This window comes from Equus asinus, chromosome 3, assembly GCF_041296235.1.
Source record: "Equus asinus isolate D_3611 breed Donkey chromosome 3, EquAss-T2T_v2, whole genome shotgun sequence".
NCBI classification, from domain to species: Eukaryota; Metazoa; Chordata; class Mammalia; order Perissodactyla; family Equidae; genus Equus; species Equus asinus.
In genome coordinates, this window is record NC_091792.1 from 44,823,675 (window position 1) to 44,837,923 (window position 14,249).

Consider the following 14,249-nt stretch of genomic DNA (forward strand, 5'->3'; position numbering starts at 1 on the left):
CAGATGAAGAGTGAGTTCTCTCTCACTCAGCCTTTTTGTTCTATTCAGGCCTCCAATGGATTGGATGAGGCATGGGGGGAGACATGGGGGAAGACAATCTGTTTTACTCAGTCCACAGATTTAAATGTTAATCTCATCCAGAAACACCCTCACAGACACACCTAGGATAGTGTTTAATCAAATACCTGGACACCCTGTGGCCCAGTTCAGTTGACACATAAAATTAACCGTCACACATATTGTAAGCCATTTTATGGTATTTAGCTCTTCAACCATAAAAATAATTTGAGTTTAAACACTTGAGTACACTGTTTGGTAGTACTATTCTGTGGAGATTGTTTTATAATGTGTTTGAGACTTTAGTAGAAACATGTTGATTATAAGCACACAAAGGAACGTGCAATTCTTGGGAAGTTTTCCTCTGGATCATACCTGATCTGAAACATGACGTATAGCTCTTGAAAGACAAAGAAGTAGAATAAATTGTCATTTACTTGAACTGGGCACAGCATTATGAGGTGGGTGGTCAATTCATTCATGACAAATTTTTAAAATACATAAAATAGTTTATTGTGAGATAAAATAAAATTCCATAAACTTTAAGAGGAATAAAACCATGTCAAGACAATCTTCAAAAACAATGTTTATATTTGGTTCAAAATATTCTATTGTAAGACAAAGATTTGGCGGGAGCCTTGAGGATTACTCTTATTGAGGCGATTTGTGAAATTTGCGGGTTGATGGAACATGGATAAGAGAAGCTCTGGTTTATGTGAACTGACGTTATCCCTCTTCAGCAACAACTACTAACAAGGTCTTGTAGTGAGGAAGGGAGGCGGGCAAAGAGCAAGTGGATAGTTGCCCTTGTCTAATCTTGCAATCAGTTCTTAAGTAGTTTTGCATTCCTTTCTGATGTATAGATATCTATGGAGAAGATTCCTCATCTCTGTCTTAGAGCCCCAGTGAACAGAGTGGAACTTTCACTAGTAACTCCAGTGACGTGCTAGAGAAAAGGTAGTCAAGAAGAACTCTTTTTGAGAAACTGTGAGGGCTTGGTGTCTAAAGCCCCATGCCTGAGTACTCACCCCAAAATGATTAGCACCTGAGATGAGACTGAAAGCAAATTGGAACAGCACATTTTAATGAAGAGCAGGTTCAAAGGAAATGTTACATTTTCGATAGTGATAGAAAATACATCATAATCGGCAGACAATAGAGAAATCATTGTATTGCTTTGGGACACCTACATACTACCAGCAATGAAACCATGGGCACATCACTTGATACCTCTTGATTGCAATATTTTTCTCTTTAAAAAGTATTTTTCAGGGCCTGCCCTGTGGCGCAGCGGTTAAGTTTGCACGTTCCGCTTCTCAGCGGCCTGGGGTTCGCCTGTTCGGCCGCCGGGTACGGACATGGCACTGCTTGGCACGCCATGCTGTGGCAGGCATCCCACATGTAAAGTAGAGGAAGATGGGCACGGATGTTAGCTCAGGGCCAGGCTTCCTCAGCAAAAAGAGGAGGACTGGCAGTAGTTAGCTCAGGGCTAGTCTTCCTCAAAAAAAAAAAAAGTATTTTTTATTATGAAAGTAATGAAGTTCAAGTTAGAAAATTTTAAAACTATTGATCAAAAGTTATCTAACCAACTATAAAATATTGATATAATCCTTCCAAAATTTTTCTGCTTAGATATATACATATGCTTAGACTGCAAAAACTAGATTATACTGTGTATACTATTTTGAAAAAGTGCTTTTTTATTGAATATATTGTGGACATATTTTCATGTCTATCAACAAATTTTGACAGCATCATTCCCAAGTACAACATAGCATATTTGTATGGTCCCTGTTTGGGGGGGAGAGGGTGCATCTGGCCATTCCTTTTAATTAGAAACTCCTGTCTTTTCTTTTTTTTTTTTTTTTTATTAATGTTATGATAGATTACAACCTTTTGAAATTTCAGTTGTACATTTTTGTTAGTCATATTGTGGGTACACCACTTCCCCCTCCGTACCCTCCCCCCACCCCCCCTTTTCCCTGGTAACCACCGATCAGATCTCCTTCTCAATATACTAATTTCCACCTATGAGTGGAGTCATATAGAGTTCGTCTTTCTCTGACTGACTTATTTCGCTTAACATAATGCCCTCGAGGTCCATCCACGTTGTTGTGAATGGGCCAATTTCGTCTTTTTTTATGGCTGAGTAGTATTCCATTGTGTATATATACCACATCTTCTTTATCCAATCATCAGTTTCTGGGCATGTAGGCTGGTTCCACGTCTTGGCTATTGTAAATAATGCTGCGATGAACATAGGGGTGCAACGGACTCTTGAGATATCTGATATCAGGTTCTTAGGATAGATACCCAGTAATGGGATGGCTGGGTCATAGGGTATTTCTATTTTTAACTTTTTGAGAAATCTCCATACTGTTTTCCATAGTGGCTGTACCAGTTTGCATTCCCACCAACAGTGTATGAGGGTTCCTCTTTCTCCACAACCTCTCCAACATTTGTCGTTCTTGGTTTTGGATGTTTTTGCCAATCTAACGGGGGTAAGGTGATATCTTAGTGTAGTTTTGATTTGCATTTCCCTGATGATTAGCGATGATGAACATCTTTTCATGTGTCTATTGGCCATATTCATATCTTCTTTTGAGAAATGTCTGTTCATGTCCTCTGCCCATTTTTTGATCGGGTTGTTTGTTTTTTTGTTGTTAAGCAGTGTGAGTTCTTTGTATATTATGGAGATTAACCCTTTGTCGGATAAGTGGCTTGTAAATATTTTTTCCCAATTAGTGAGCTGTTTTTTTGTTTCAATCCTGTTTTCCCTTGCCCTGAAGAAGCTCTTTAGTCTGATGAAGTCCCATTTGTTTATTCTTTCTATTGTTTCCCTCAACTGAGGAGTTACAGTGTCCGAAAAGATTCTTTTGAAACTGATGTCAAAGAGTGTACTGCCTATATTCTCTTCCAAAAGACTTATTGTCTCAGGCCTAATCTTTAGGTCTTTGATCCATTTTGAGTTTATTTTGGTGTGTGGTGAAAAAGAATGGTCGATTTTCAATCTTTTGCATGTGGCTGACCAGTTTTCCCAGCACCATTTGTTGAAGAGACTTTCTTTTCTCCATTGTAGGCCCTCTGCTCCTTTGTCGAAGATTAGCTGTCCATAGATGTGTGGTTTTATCTCTGGGCTTTCAATTCTGTTCCATTGATCTGTGGACCTGTTTTTGTACCAGTACCATGCTGTTTTGATCACTGTAGCTTTGTAGTATGTTTTGAAATCAGGGATTGTGATTCCGCCGGCTTTGTTTTTCTTGCTCAGGATTGCTTTAGCAATTCGCGGTCTTTTGTTGCCCCATATGAATTTTAGGATTGTTTGTTCAATTTCTGTGAAGAATGCTCTTGGGATTCTGATTGGGATAGCATTGAATCTGTATATTGCTTTAGGTAGTATGGACATTTTAACTATGTTTATTCTTCCAATCCATGTGCAAGGAATGTCTTTCCATCTCTTTATGTCATCGTCAATTTCTTTCAAGAAAGTCTTGTAGTTTTCATTGTATAGATCCTTCACTTCCTTGGTTAAGTTTATCCCAAGGTATTTTATTCTTTTCGTTTCGATTGTGAATGGGATAGAGTTCTTGAGTTCTTTTTCTGTTAGTTTATTGTTAGTGTATAGAAATGCTACTGATTTATGCACGTTAATTTTATACCCTGCTACTTTGCTGTAGTTGATTATTTCTAATAGTTTTTCTGTGGATTCTTTGGGGTTTTCTATGTATAAGATCATGTCGTCTGCAAACAACGAGAGTTTTACTTCTTCGTTACCTATTTGGATTCCTTTTATTTCTTTTTCCTGCCGAATTGCTCTGGCCAGCACCTCCAGTACTATGTTGAATAGGAGTGGTGAAAGTGGGCACCCTTGTCTTGTTTCTGTCCTCAGAGGGATGGCTTTCAGCTTTTGTCCGTTGAAAACTCCTGTCTTTTCTGTAGAGAGCCATTCTACTTGGAGCCCATTCTACTCGGTGCGAGTTTGGTTTGTTTAGAACTATCTTCATGCGCCATCTTCTTCTCCCAGAGGCTGCTAAAGTAAGCACGTGACCCAGTGCTGTCCAATCGAAGTACTCCTTTTCCAGATCTCAGATTCAGAGTCATTCTGGTTTCCCTTAGAAGCAATTAGGGCACATCTGTGGTCACATCTGGGAAACGGAAGACTGCTTTCTCAAACCATTTTGATTATATCTTCCAAGAATTATTGAAATAAGGAAGATGAGCTTTCTGCTATTGGCTTAGGTCCAAAGCTCATGGTATGTGTGATCTTTGTCTCCCAAATTTCACAGCTGCTACACAATAAGTGAAGGTTAGAATGGATGTTGGGAGACAACAATAATAGCCCCCCAAATAGAAATTTTTAATTGAATATTACGTTTTCTTTACTGAGCACAATTTACATACAATAAATGCACACTTTGAGAAATTTTCAGTTATACATTTGTGTTATCATCGCACAAATCAAGTTTAAAGCATTGCTACCGTCACCCAAGAAATTTCCCTCAAGACTCTTCGCAGTCAATTTCCCAGTTCTCACCGCCTACCCCAGCCCACCACACACACGAACCGCTCCAGGCACACCGTTCTTATTTCTCTTGTCACAAATTTTGCTTGTCCTTACAATACAAATAATGAAATCACCCAATATGTTTCTTTAGTGTTTGGCTTTTTTCTCTCTACATAATGTTTTTGAGACTCAAATATTTTGTTGTATGTGTCAATAGTTCGTTCCTTTTTATTAATGAGTAATATTCCATTGTGTTTGATGACTATGCCACAATTTGTTTATCCATTCTCCTGTTCATAGACATGAGATTATTTCCAGTTTTCAGCTACTATGAACGTTCCTGTATAAGACTATTTGTGGATATGGATGTGCATTCATTCTTCTTAGGCATCTACTGAGGAGTTGAATTGCTGGATCGAGGTAGGTGAATATTGAAAAAAGCAGCCCTGATATCCAGGAGCTGGCTTGGTACTCAGCTCGGCCTTTGGTGTTCTCCTGTTGAACAGACAATTTCACAGAACATCAACATTAGACAAGGCCCCCCTGTGACCTGACAAACCATAAATACTGTCCAAACCACAAAATACCTCTCGTGGCTGAGATGAGTGACTGCTGCTGCTTTACCAAGTACAGCTTGAGCCATTCTCTAATCATCCTGCCTCCTAGATTTAGAAGGACACCAGATCATAGAATTACCCCCACTTTCTGACAGCGTCCAATCCAGAGCGAAGCCTCACTTCCTTAACCCTCCCCCAAAAGACACCTAACACAAACTCCATTCCTCAGATATCCCTTCTAACACTCTCTAATTACCAATATACACAAACTAGGGAAAAGAGAATTGTGTCCTTTACACCACAGGGATAAAATCAGCAAAATACCGAGTGTGGGAAACTGCAGGACAAATGATGACCTGGTTCCTTCAACAAATGTGTGTGTGTGTATACACATATATTTGTGTACATATATATTAGATATTGGGTATTTAGCTGCATATATATATACACACATATGTGTGTGTAGGTGTACATACATGAGAGAAAGAGAAGGGTCTATAGATTGAAAACACCTTTTGAGATGTGGACCAAAAGCACTATCTGGACCTTATTTCAATCCTGATTTCAACAATAAACAATTGGAAATTTGAAAACTGGCTAAACAAGAAGTTATCTCTAAATATGTTTAGGTTTGATAATGATATTTTATTTACAGAGTCCTTATTTTTTAGAAATTCAAACTGAGCTACTTATGAATGAAATGAAATGATGTCTGGGACTTGTTACAGAATGATCCAGGGGTGGAGTGAAGTGGGTGAGGCTTTTAGTGATCAAACTCAGACATTCACTGGTAACGTGGAGCTGTTTGATGGCACTTAGGATTCGTTATACTATCATTTGCACAATCATAAATGTTTGAAATTTTCCCTAATAAAAAGTTTAAAACACTTTTAAAAAGTTAATATACAGTAGACTAAAAATAGCATGTCATTCATTTAATTTGCCTTGTTTTAACATTTTTCAGTTGCAATTTTCAATGAATTGACATTTTATTTCATTATCCTCTAATCTATTAAAATGGTAATTTTATCTTGATTTGCATGTACTCTAAAAAAAGTATATATGCTCCTCTTTCTAGCTTATCATCTGCCGAACTCCTCAAAAGAAGCATATATTTCAGGTTATATACCCAGCTCAGATGTCATTTTTTTTTTTTTTTGAGGAAGAAGATTAGCCCTGAGCTAACTACTGCCAATCCTCCTCTTTTTTGCTGAGGAAGACTGGCCCTGAGCTAACATCCATGCCCATCTTCCTGGCCCTGAGCTAACCTCTGTGCCCATCTTCCTCTACTTTATATGTGGGACGCCTGCCACAGCATGGCCTGCAAGCGGTGCTAGGCTGCACCTGGGATCCGAACCAGCAAATCCTGGGCTGCTGAAGCAGAACATGCAAACTTAACCGCTGCGCCACCTGGCTAGTCCCTTGGATGTCATTTCTTTGCTGAAGCTTTACCTCATCTGCCCTCCCATCTCAAACTTCTCCAGTACTTACCCATTTCCTCACCTTCCACCTTCTACTCTCGTTATCACAGATGCTTCTCGTCTCTCCTCAAAGCTACAAGCATCTTGATCTCAAGGCACATTTCTGATTTATCTCTGTAGTTTCCCCTCACTGATTCAGGGAGCCAACACAATATTTTTATGAAATACATACATGAGATGTGTTTACTGAATGAATTAAAACAAACCAAATCCTAAAGGCCTCATTTGGTGCTTAGTTTTCACATTGAAAGACACAATTTATTTGAGAAAAAATTAAGACGTTAAAATTCAAGGCAATTTACAATTTCACTGTCTTTTAATAATAGCTCACATCCAATTAATATGGTAGATAAAAACTATGAAGTATAACAGAAAACCATGTTAAATCCTCTAATTATGAGGAAGAACAAAAGTAAAACATAATTTCTGTCATATCTCCCCTAGTTAAAAGGATGTTTTATGATTAGAATAAAAAGAGGAGTCAAATAAAATTATTTATACATTTTTCTGCATTATTTTTTGAGCCTCAAGGTGTACATTAGTGAAAAGAAATTCTATTGGCTCCCCTGTAAAATTATCCAAGATGATGTTAAAACTACACACCAAGAAAACCTTGCTAGAATGCAGGCTTCGATTTTCTCTAGATAGAAAAATTATTCCAAGTAAACTTGGAATAAAAATGTTCTATTTCTTAAAGCTGTAATGAATTACAGATCCTTTTTTCTCTTAAGGATCAGTACTGTAAGATGTGTGTAACGTTTACACACAGTAACCCCCCAAAAGCGCTAGGAATGGTTGCTAGATTCTAAGTCCTGATATTAGGGGCCAGCCTGGTGGCACAGCGGTTAAGTATGCACATTTCACTTTGGTGGCCCGAGGTTAGCCAGTTCGGATCCCGAGAGGACATGGCACCACTTGGCAAGCCATGCTGTGGCAGGCGTCCCACATATAAAGTAGAGGAAGATGGGCACGGATGTTAGCTCAGGGGCCAGTCTTCCTCAGCAAAAAGAGGAGGATCGGCAGCAGATGTTAGCTGAGGGCTAATCTTCCTCAAAAAAAAAACTAAATAAATCCTGATATTCTATAATGGTAATATGTCTGTGTTCCTAAAATTTTCATTTTAACATGTATGATAATATCAGGCATTAAATAATTCAGTAGTGTAAGAAATTTCTTAAAATTCAGTATAAGAAATCCAGAAAAATATGCTTTCCTGTTATTTCTGCGTAAGTTGTAACAAGCATGAATACCCAAATCCCAAGTATATAAGTAGGATCATCTGATACAACTTACTGCTGATGGCCCCTGCAGTGAGTTGAAAAGTTTCAAAGAATTGGGACCTCTCCAAAGAGGAGTTATTCAACTTTAATAATTAGAGGAAATGCAGTCGGGTGAGTTGGTTAAAATGCAACAGTCAAAGTGAGGTATCTGGTTGCCTAATCTTTAGTTGGTGATGTATATTAAATAATCATTCATTCAATGTATCTGTATAAATACATTTACAAATTTGACCACCAGAGGCCAGTGTAGGTTTAATTAGGATAGTCTTTATGCTAAAAAAAAATGTAAACTTTTTAAAGTTTGGGCTTTCTCTCTTTTCCCCTACTCTGTATCTTTCCTCTGAAATGACTATACTTTGCTATTTATAGACTTTTAAAATCTGAACTAAGAGAGAAAACTATTATCTATCTCACATCTCATTTGTATCAGTCTACTTCCCAATCTGACATCTGCTTTTTAGTCATTGGGTAATTCATTACTTTTTGACTTTATTATGTGGAGCTTATCGTTTTAATTTCCTAGAAGTTGAACACATCAGAAAATAAATCCCTTTTTATAGTTATTTAAACAGAAGACTGTGTTGCTTTAGAATATTCAGGACAAAATTCTCACAGCCAGTGCTACCAGCTCTGGTGAATGTTACTGAATAAATACTAAACTAGTGACCACATTATTCTCTGACCCAATGACAGAGACATCATTACTAAATCATTGGGTCGAATGGCCTCAGGTTTCTCTAAGATGCTCTAATAATTCTTCGGCTTCACTAGACATCGTAGGTCACAGAGACCTGGGACTGTTTGCCCTGTTATTTTTGAAGAACTTTTTGGAACCGAGAGCCTGGAATGTTTTCCCAGTAGGCTATGAAGTAATCATTTGCTATAATTGGATGGACTCTGAATATGGATTCCAAGGGTTATACCAGCACTGGTAGACTGGCTTGAGAAAGCTGGGTCCTCAGTTCCTGTTTCCTGGGTTCAGAATGATGTTTCACTAAGGTAGTGGTTGACGTCAAAGTGGGGCAGCAAACGAGCCTGATGTTTATTTTAGCTCTGAAATGACTAGTGGAAAATTACCGTGAAACAAATTCCACGGAGATAGGAAAGTTGGACACGTCTAACATGCTCGAATCATAAGCTGAAATATTTTCCGGAATCTTCATTTCTCTTCATTTACACAACAAAAATCATTTAGAGTCCTGTCTCTTCACTTATCTTCATTGTGAGGCTTTCTATTGAGACCCTCAGGTGAAATTTAAAAGCACTTATATGCGTTGTCTTGGTAATAAAACCATCAACTTTAATATGGAAATGTGACATATTTCTTAAATATGTGTTACGAAAATATGTATCAAACTAAATCTCACAATGTATTCCAATAGATTTTTGTGCATTTTATTGGGAGGGGAATTTGGGAAGACAACTTGGTATGGGCACTTTGATGTAGGAGGGGTTTTTTGGCAGAAACCAGGCTCTCTCTCCATGCTGCGCTATTTTATGTACATGTGGATCTCTTTTCTATGGCTGTTGCAAAAATTCTAAATGTCTAATTATTGCTTAACTTCGATGCTTTGCGGGATTGATTTATCCTCCTGAAAAAATGTTTCAAGATCATAAATCAAAGGAAGAAAACGTAATTTTCCTAAGCTTTTGTGTGATTTTTACTGGGTTCTGCAGCCCCAACTGTTTGACTTACTGTTCATTCAGGCAAGCTTTTCAGAAAAGGCTCTGAGATATCCAGCAGGGCTCTTACGCAGTTTACTTGCCCAAGAGAGAGAGAAGCTAATCAACATAAATTGCTATTCATGTCACTCGGAGTTTAAAACTACATTAAAAAGTTCTTTAAAGAACAAGATTCTGGTTCTCTTTTTTTTTTTTTTTAAAGATTTTATTTTTTTCCTTTTTCCTCCCCAAAGGCCCCCGGTACATAGCTGTATATTTCTAGTTGTGGGTCCTTCCAGTTGTGGCATGTGGGATGCCGCCCAAGCATGGCTTAATGAGCAGTGCCATGTCGGCGCCCAGGATTTGAACCCGAGAAACCCTGGGCCACAGAAGCAGAGCGCGTGAACCTAACCACTCGGCCCGAATTTAAATGTGGTTCTTTTTTTAAGTGTAGCTTAGGATGTCCATCTAAATTCTCCCTGGAATGGACATAGATTTTGTTTAAGTAGGTTGATTTGTTTATCAATAAAACAAGTTTGTTTTAAAAACAATGAAAACACTGAAAATTAAATAGCACCTTGATTGATTCTCTCCCAATCTCTCAATTTCTCTCTTACACACACATACACATGAGGTCTTTAGGGTATTTGCTGTATGTTAATAAATAAATAAAATGCTGCCATTAATAACTTTGCATATGTATTTTTATGCACTTATGTGTACATGTTTACAAGGCATATTCCTAGTTCAATTATTGCATTACGAGATAGATACACATTTTAAATTTTGGTAGATATTGCCATAATGCTCTGCCAAAGTTGTGACTAAATTTTAACCCTGCTAACAGATTCTCCATACTTGCCAAAATAATGCTTATTAGTTTCTTAATTATCTCCCAATGCGATGTGATTAAAACAGCATCTAAGCATGTAAGTGTGTCTAAGTGTGTGTGAATTTGTGAGCAGAATGGATCAATTGGTTTCTACGTGTATTGCCTTTCTTATGACTTTTCTTCTTTTGCATATCTCTTGACAATTTTTTCTATGAAGTTTTGGGATTTAAAATTATAATTCATAGGATCCCTTTGTATATTAAAGTAATTAACCCCTTTGCCTGTGGTGTAATTTTTGGTAAATATTTTTCCCAGCTTACTTTTTATTTTGTTTTTGTTGATGATTATCATACATTTAATCCTTATATGGTGAAGTGTATCCAATGTTCCCTTTAACAGACTTTGGTCACACTCTCAATAATAATTTTTTTAATCTCTATTATTTTTTCTAGCACTTTTACTTTTATGTTTTATGTTTAAATTTTTAATCCATATGGAGTTAATTTTAGAGTAAGGAGCGAAGATTTACCTATATTCTTTTTTCAAACGCCTCGTAAGCTATTCCAGTACTATTTGTTGAATAATTCTGCTTTTCTTCAGTGTCTGAAATGTTTTAAATGTATGCCAGATTCCTGTAGGCACTTGAATCGATCTCTGGATTACAGAATCATTTTTTGTACCAGAACCATAGGATCATAATTACTGTGTCTTAATGATGTATCTTAAAATTATTTAGCTTGCCCACTATTATTACTCTTCTCTTTCATGTTATTCCAGGCTATTCTTAAATGTTTACTTTTCAAGATGAATTTGGATTAAGTCTATCAAGATTGAAGCAAACAGACAAACACAACAGCAACAACACATCTGTTGGTATTTTGATTGGATAGCATCTGAATTTGTAATTTTTTTTTTTTGAGGAAGATTAGCCCTGAGTTAATATCTGCTGCCAATCCTCTTTTTTTCTTTTTTTTTTTTCCTTAGGAAGATTGGTCCTGAGCTAATATCAGTGCCCATCTTCCTCTGTTTTATATGTGGGATGTCTGCCAAGGCATGACTTGATAAGTGGTGTGTAGGTCCACATCCGGGATCTGAACTGGCAAACCCTGGGCTGCCAAAGCGGAGCATGCAAACTTAACTGCTGCACCACCAGGCCAGCCCCTGAATTTGTAAATTTGCTTCAGGGACAATTGACATCTTTCAAATATTAACTCTTCCTATTCAAGAGCACTCAATATCCTTGCACATTTTTTTAGTGTTTTGGTTGTGCTACTGAGTATTTTTCTATTTTATTATTATTGTTTTAAAGTACTAATTCTTGGTTTTATTTATCAATTCTACTGTTTATCTAACTTTTGTATTTCAATCATTTAAATCCTCCTTATTTTTAGTCTGAGTTAAATTCTTAATTCAATGTTTTATTCTATTTCTTTTTCTAAGTACTTAAGTCTATTAATTTTTCTATGAATATAGTTGTAGACAAGTCACACAAGTTTTGATATCTATAGTTTTAATTTTCATTTTTCTAGATATTCTGCACTGTTTCAATATCCTACTTGACACAAGAATAATGAAGATAGCATTTAAAAATTTCCAGGTGGCTAAAGTTTTTAAATTTTATTTTTATAATTTTTGTTTTTCATATAATTAATGTAATCTATATTCTTTGTATTTATTAAAATTTATTGAAGCAGTTTTTATGCACTAAGATAGAATCGATTCTATAAATGACTGTAAATTACAATTTACAATTGTAAATTGTAAATTAATGGAAGCTTGAAAATAAGATGCCATGACTGTTCTCAGGTTATTAAATTCAGCATGTACGTATTAAATCAACCTTATATTGTCTTTTTCACACCCTTTAAACCAAATATTTATTTTTTAATTTAATCTGTCCATTAATGTTTCCTGAAAGTATTGTTTTTCTATTAATTTCCTTTTGTATTTACTGTGGGTTTACTTCTTGAATTCTCATGTTATATTACTTAGTTCAGAAAGATTTATTCCAGTTATATCTTCATTACAGAAGGTAAAATTTTTCTTTATAAAATCCACCCTTTGTCTTTTGAATGCCTTTTTTTCACTTAACTTTTCATGAGTTGCTTGTAAGCAGCACATAATTGAGTTTTGCTTTTTGATCCAATGTAAGAGTCTTTTTATTTAACAAATGAGTTTATTCTATTTATAGCTATCCTTATAAACACTGTATTTGGTTTTCATTCTTCCATCTTATTTTGTTATCTTTTCATTTTTAATAACTTCCATTTTTTCCATCTCTCTCTATATATAATCTGTATTTTCTGACCTTCTGTCCTCCTTGTAATTTAGAAGGTGTATTTGCCCATTTTAGTTTTTCTAGTGTAGTGTAGTGTTTCTAAAAGTATGGACCATGGACTCATAGAGTCACCTTAGTCTTTGTTACACAAGCAGATCTGAGACCTACTGAGTGTAGGATCTCAAAGGTCGAAAAGGGGTGGGCTTGCTTTTTACAAGGTCACCAGGGGTTCTTTTAAACTCCACTAAGTTTTATTTTGCAAAGTTTCAAACCTATTGAAAATTTGTGCAACAAACCCAGGTTTGAAAATTTGAAAGGATGGTAATATAAACACCTGTATACTCTCATCTAACTCTAATAATTGTTAACACTTTGCTCTCTTTGCTCCTCTCTCTCTCCCTCTCTTCCCTCCCTCCTGCCTTCCTTTCTCCCTAAAGTACCTGAAAGCAAATTCCACCAATCATGACATAAGTCATTACATTACATTACCTTTAACTGCTTCAGCCTTTACTGCTTAAGATTAGATATTGTCCTTCATGACCACAGTATTATTAACACATCCAAAATATTTAACATTGATCCAAAACTATTGTCTAATATATATCTGTGGTTGATTATCCCATTAATGGCCCCTATGAACCTCTCCTCCCACTCTCCAGAGTCATGAAACATCAACAAGGGAACCTGCGGCAAGCAGAGACCAGATAAGCCTATGCACTTGGTGTCCTGCCCTCCTGGAAGGCCGCTGTACCAGAGGAAGCCCAGACTGGCCTCCTTGAGAATAACAGAGCATGTGAAAGGAGGCGCCCAGCCATCCAGCGGTCCCTGCAGCTGCTCAAGTGAGTACAGGCGACATCAACAGAAGAACCACCCAACCAGTCCATAGAAGCCTGAGAAACAATAGATTATTTTTTAAGCCACTGGGGTTGGGTTTGTTGCATAGCAATAGATATCTGATATATTTAAATTACCCAGATTGCTAAAATAATGTCCTTTGTAGCTGCTTACCACTTTTTTGATACAGAATTGATTCAAGACTCACACATTGAATTTAGTTATCATGTTTCTTTAGTGTCTTTTTATTTATATCTGTTCCCTTTCCTAATTTTTTGGTCTCAAATGATAATGACTTTTTTTTATTAAAGAATCTGGGACTGTTGTCTTATAAAATATCTTATAATTTTGATTTGTTTGAATATTTCCTTATGAATAGGTTGAGTTTAGACATTTTTCTCAGAATAAAGTAGTTAACATTGTATATTTCTCATTGTGTCATGTCAAGAGGGATGCTGAGTTTAATCATTTGATTAAGGTGGTCCTCATTAGATTTGTACATTATTAAAAAAATACTTTGAGAATATATAAATATTCAATTCAACAACTAACTTTCACCCAATGGCTAGAGCAATGACGATGATCCCTGCCTGAATAAATTATTATATCAGTGATTGCAAAAAAGGTGATTTTGTAATTTTGTCATTAATAGCATTTATTTTTTTTGAAGATTGCCACCTGAGCTAACAACTGCTGCCAATCTTCCTTTTTTTTTTTCCTTCCCAAAGCCCCCCCCAGTACATAGTTGTATATTCTAGTTGTGG

General features: G+C 36.4%; 1 protein-coding gene across 4 annotated transcripts in view; it reads left to right on the top strand.

Moving 5' to 3' along the window:
* The window catches only part of TMEM144 (transmembrane protein 144), a 64,371-nt gene extending 50,801 nt beyond the window's left edge, over positions 1 to 13,570 (top strand). For all 4 annotated transcript variants that reach the window (XM_070504970.1, XM_070504971.1, XM_070504969.1 and 1 more), the window contains exon 12: positions 13,311 to 13,570. In XM_070504970.1, the coding sequence (XP_070361071.1) occupies positions 13,311 to 13,430 (120 nt within the window). In that variant the 3' untranslated portion in view covers positions 13,431 to 13,570. The remainder of the gene's footprint in view (positions 1 to 13,310) is intronic.
* Positions 13,571 to 14,249: the final 679 nt, after the last annotated feature.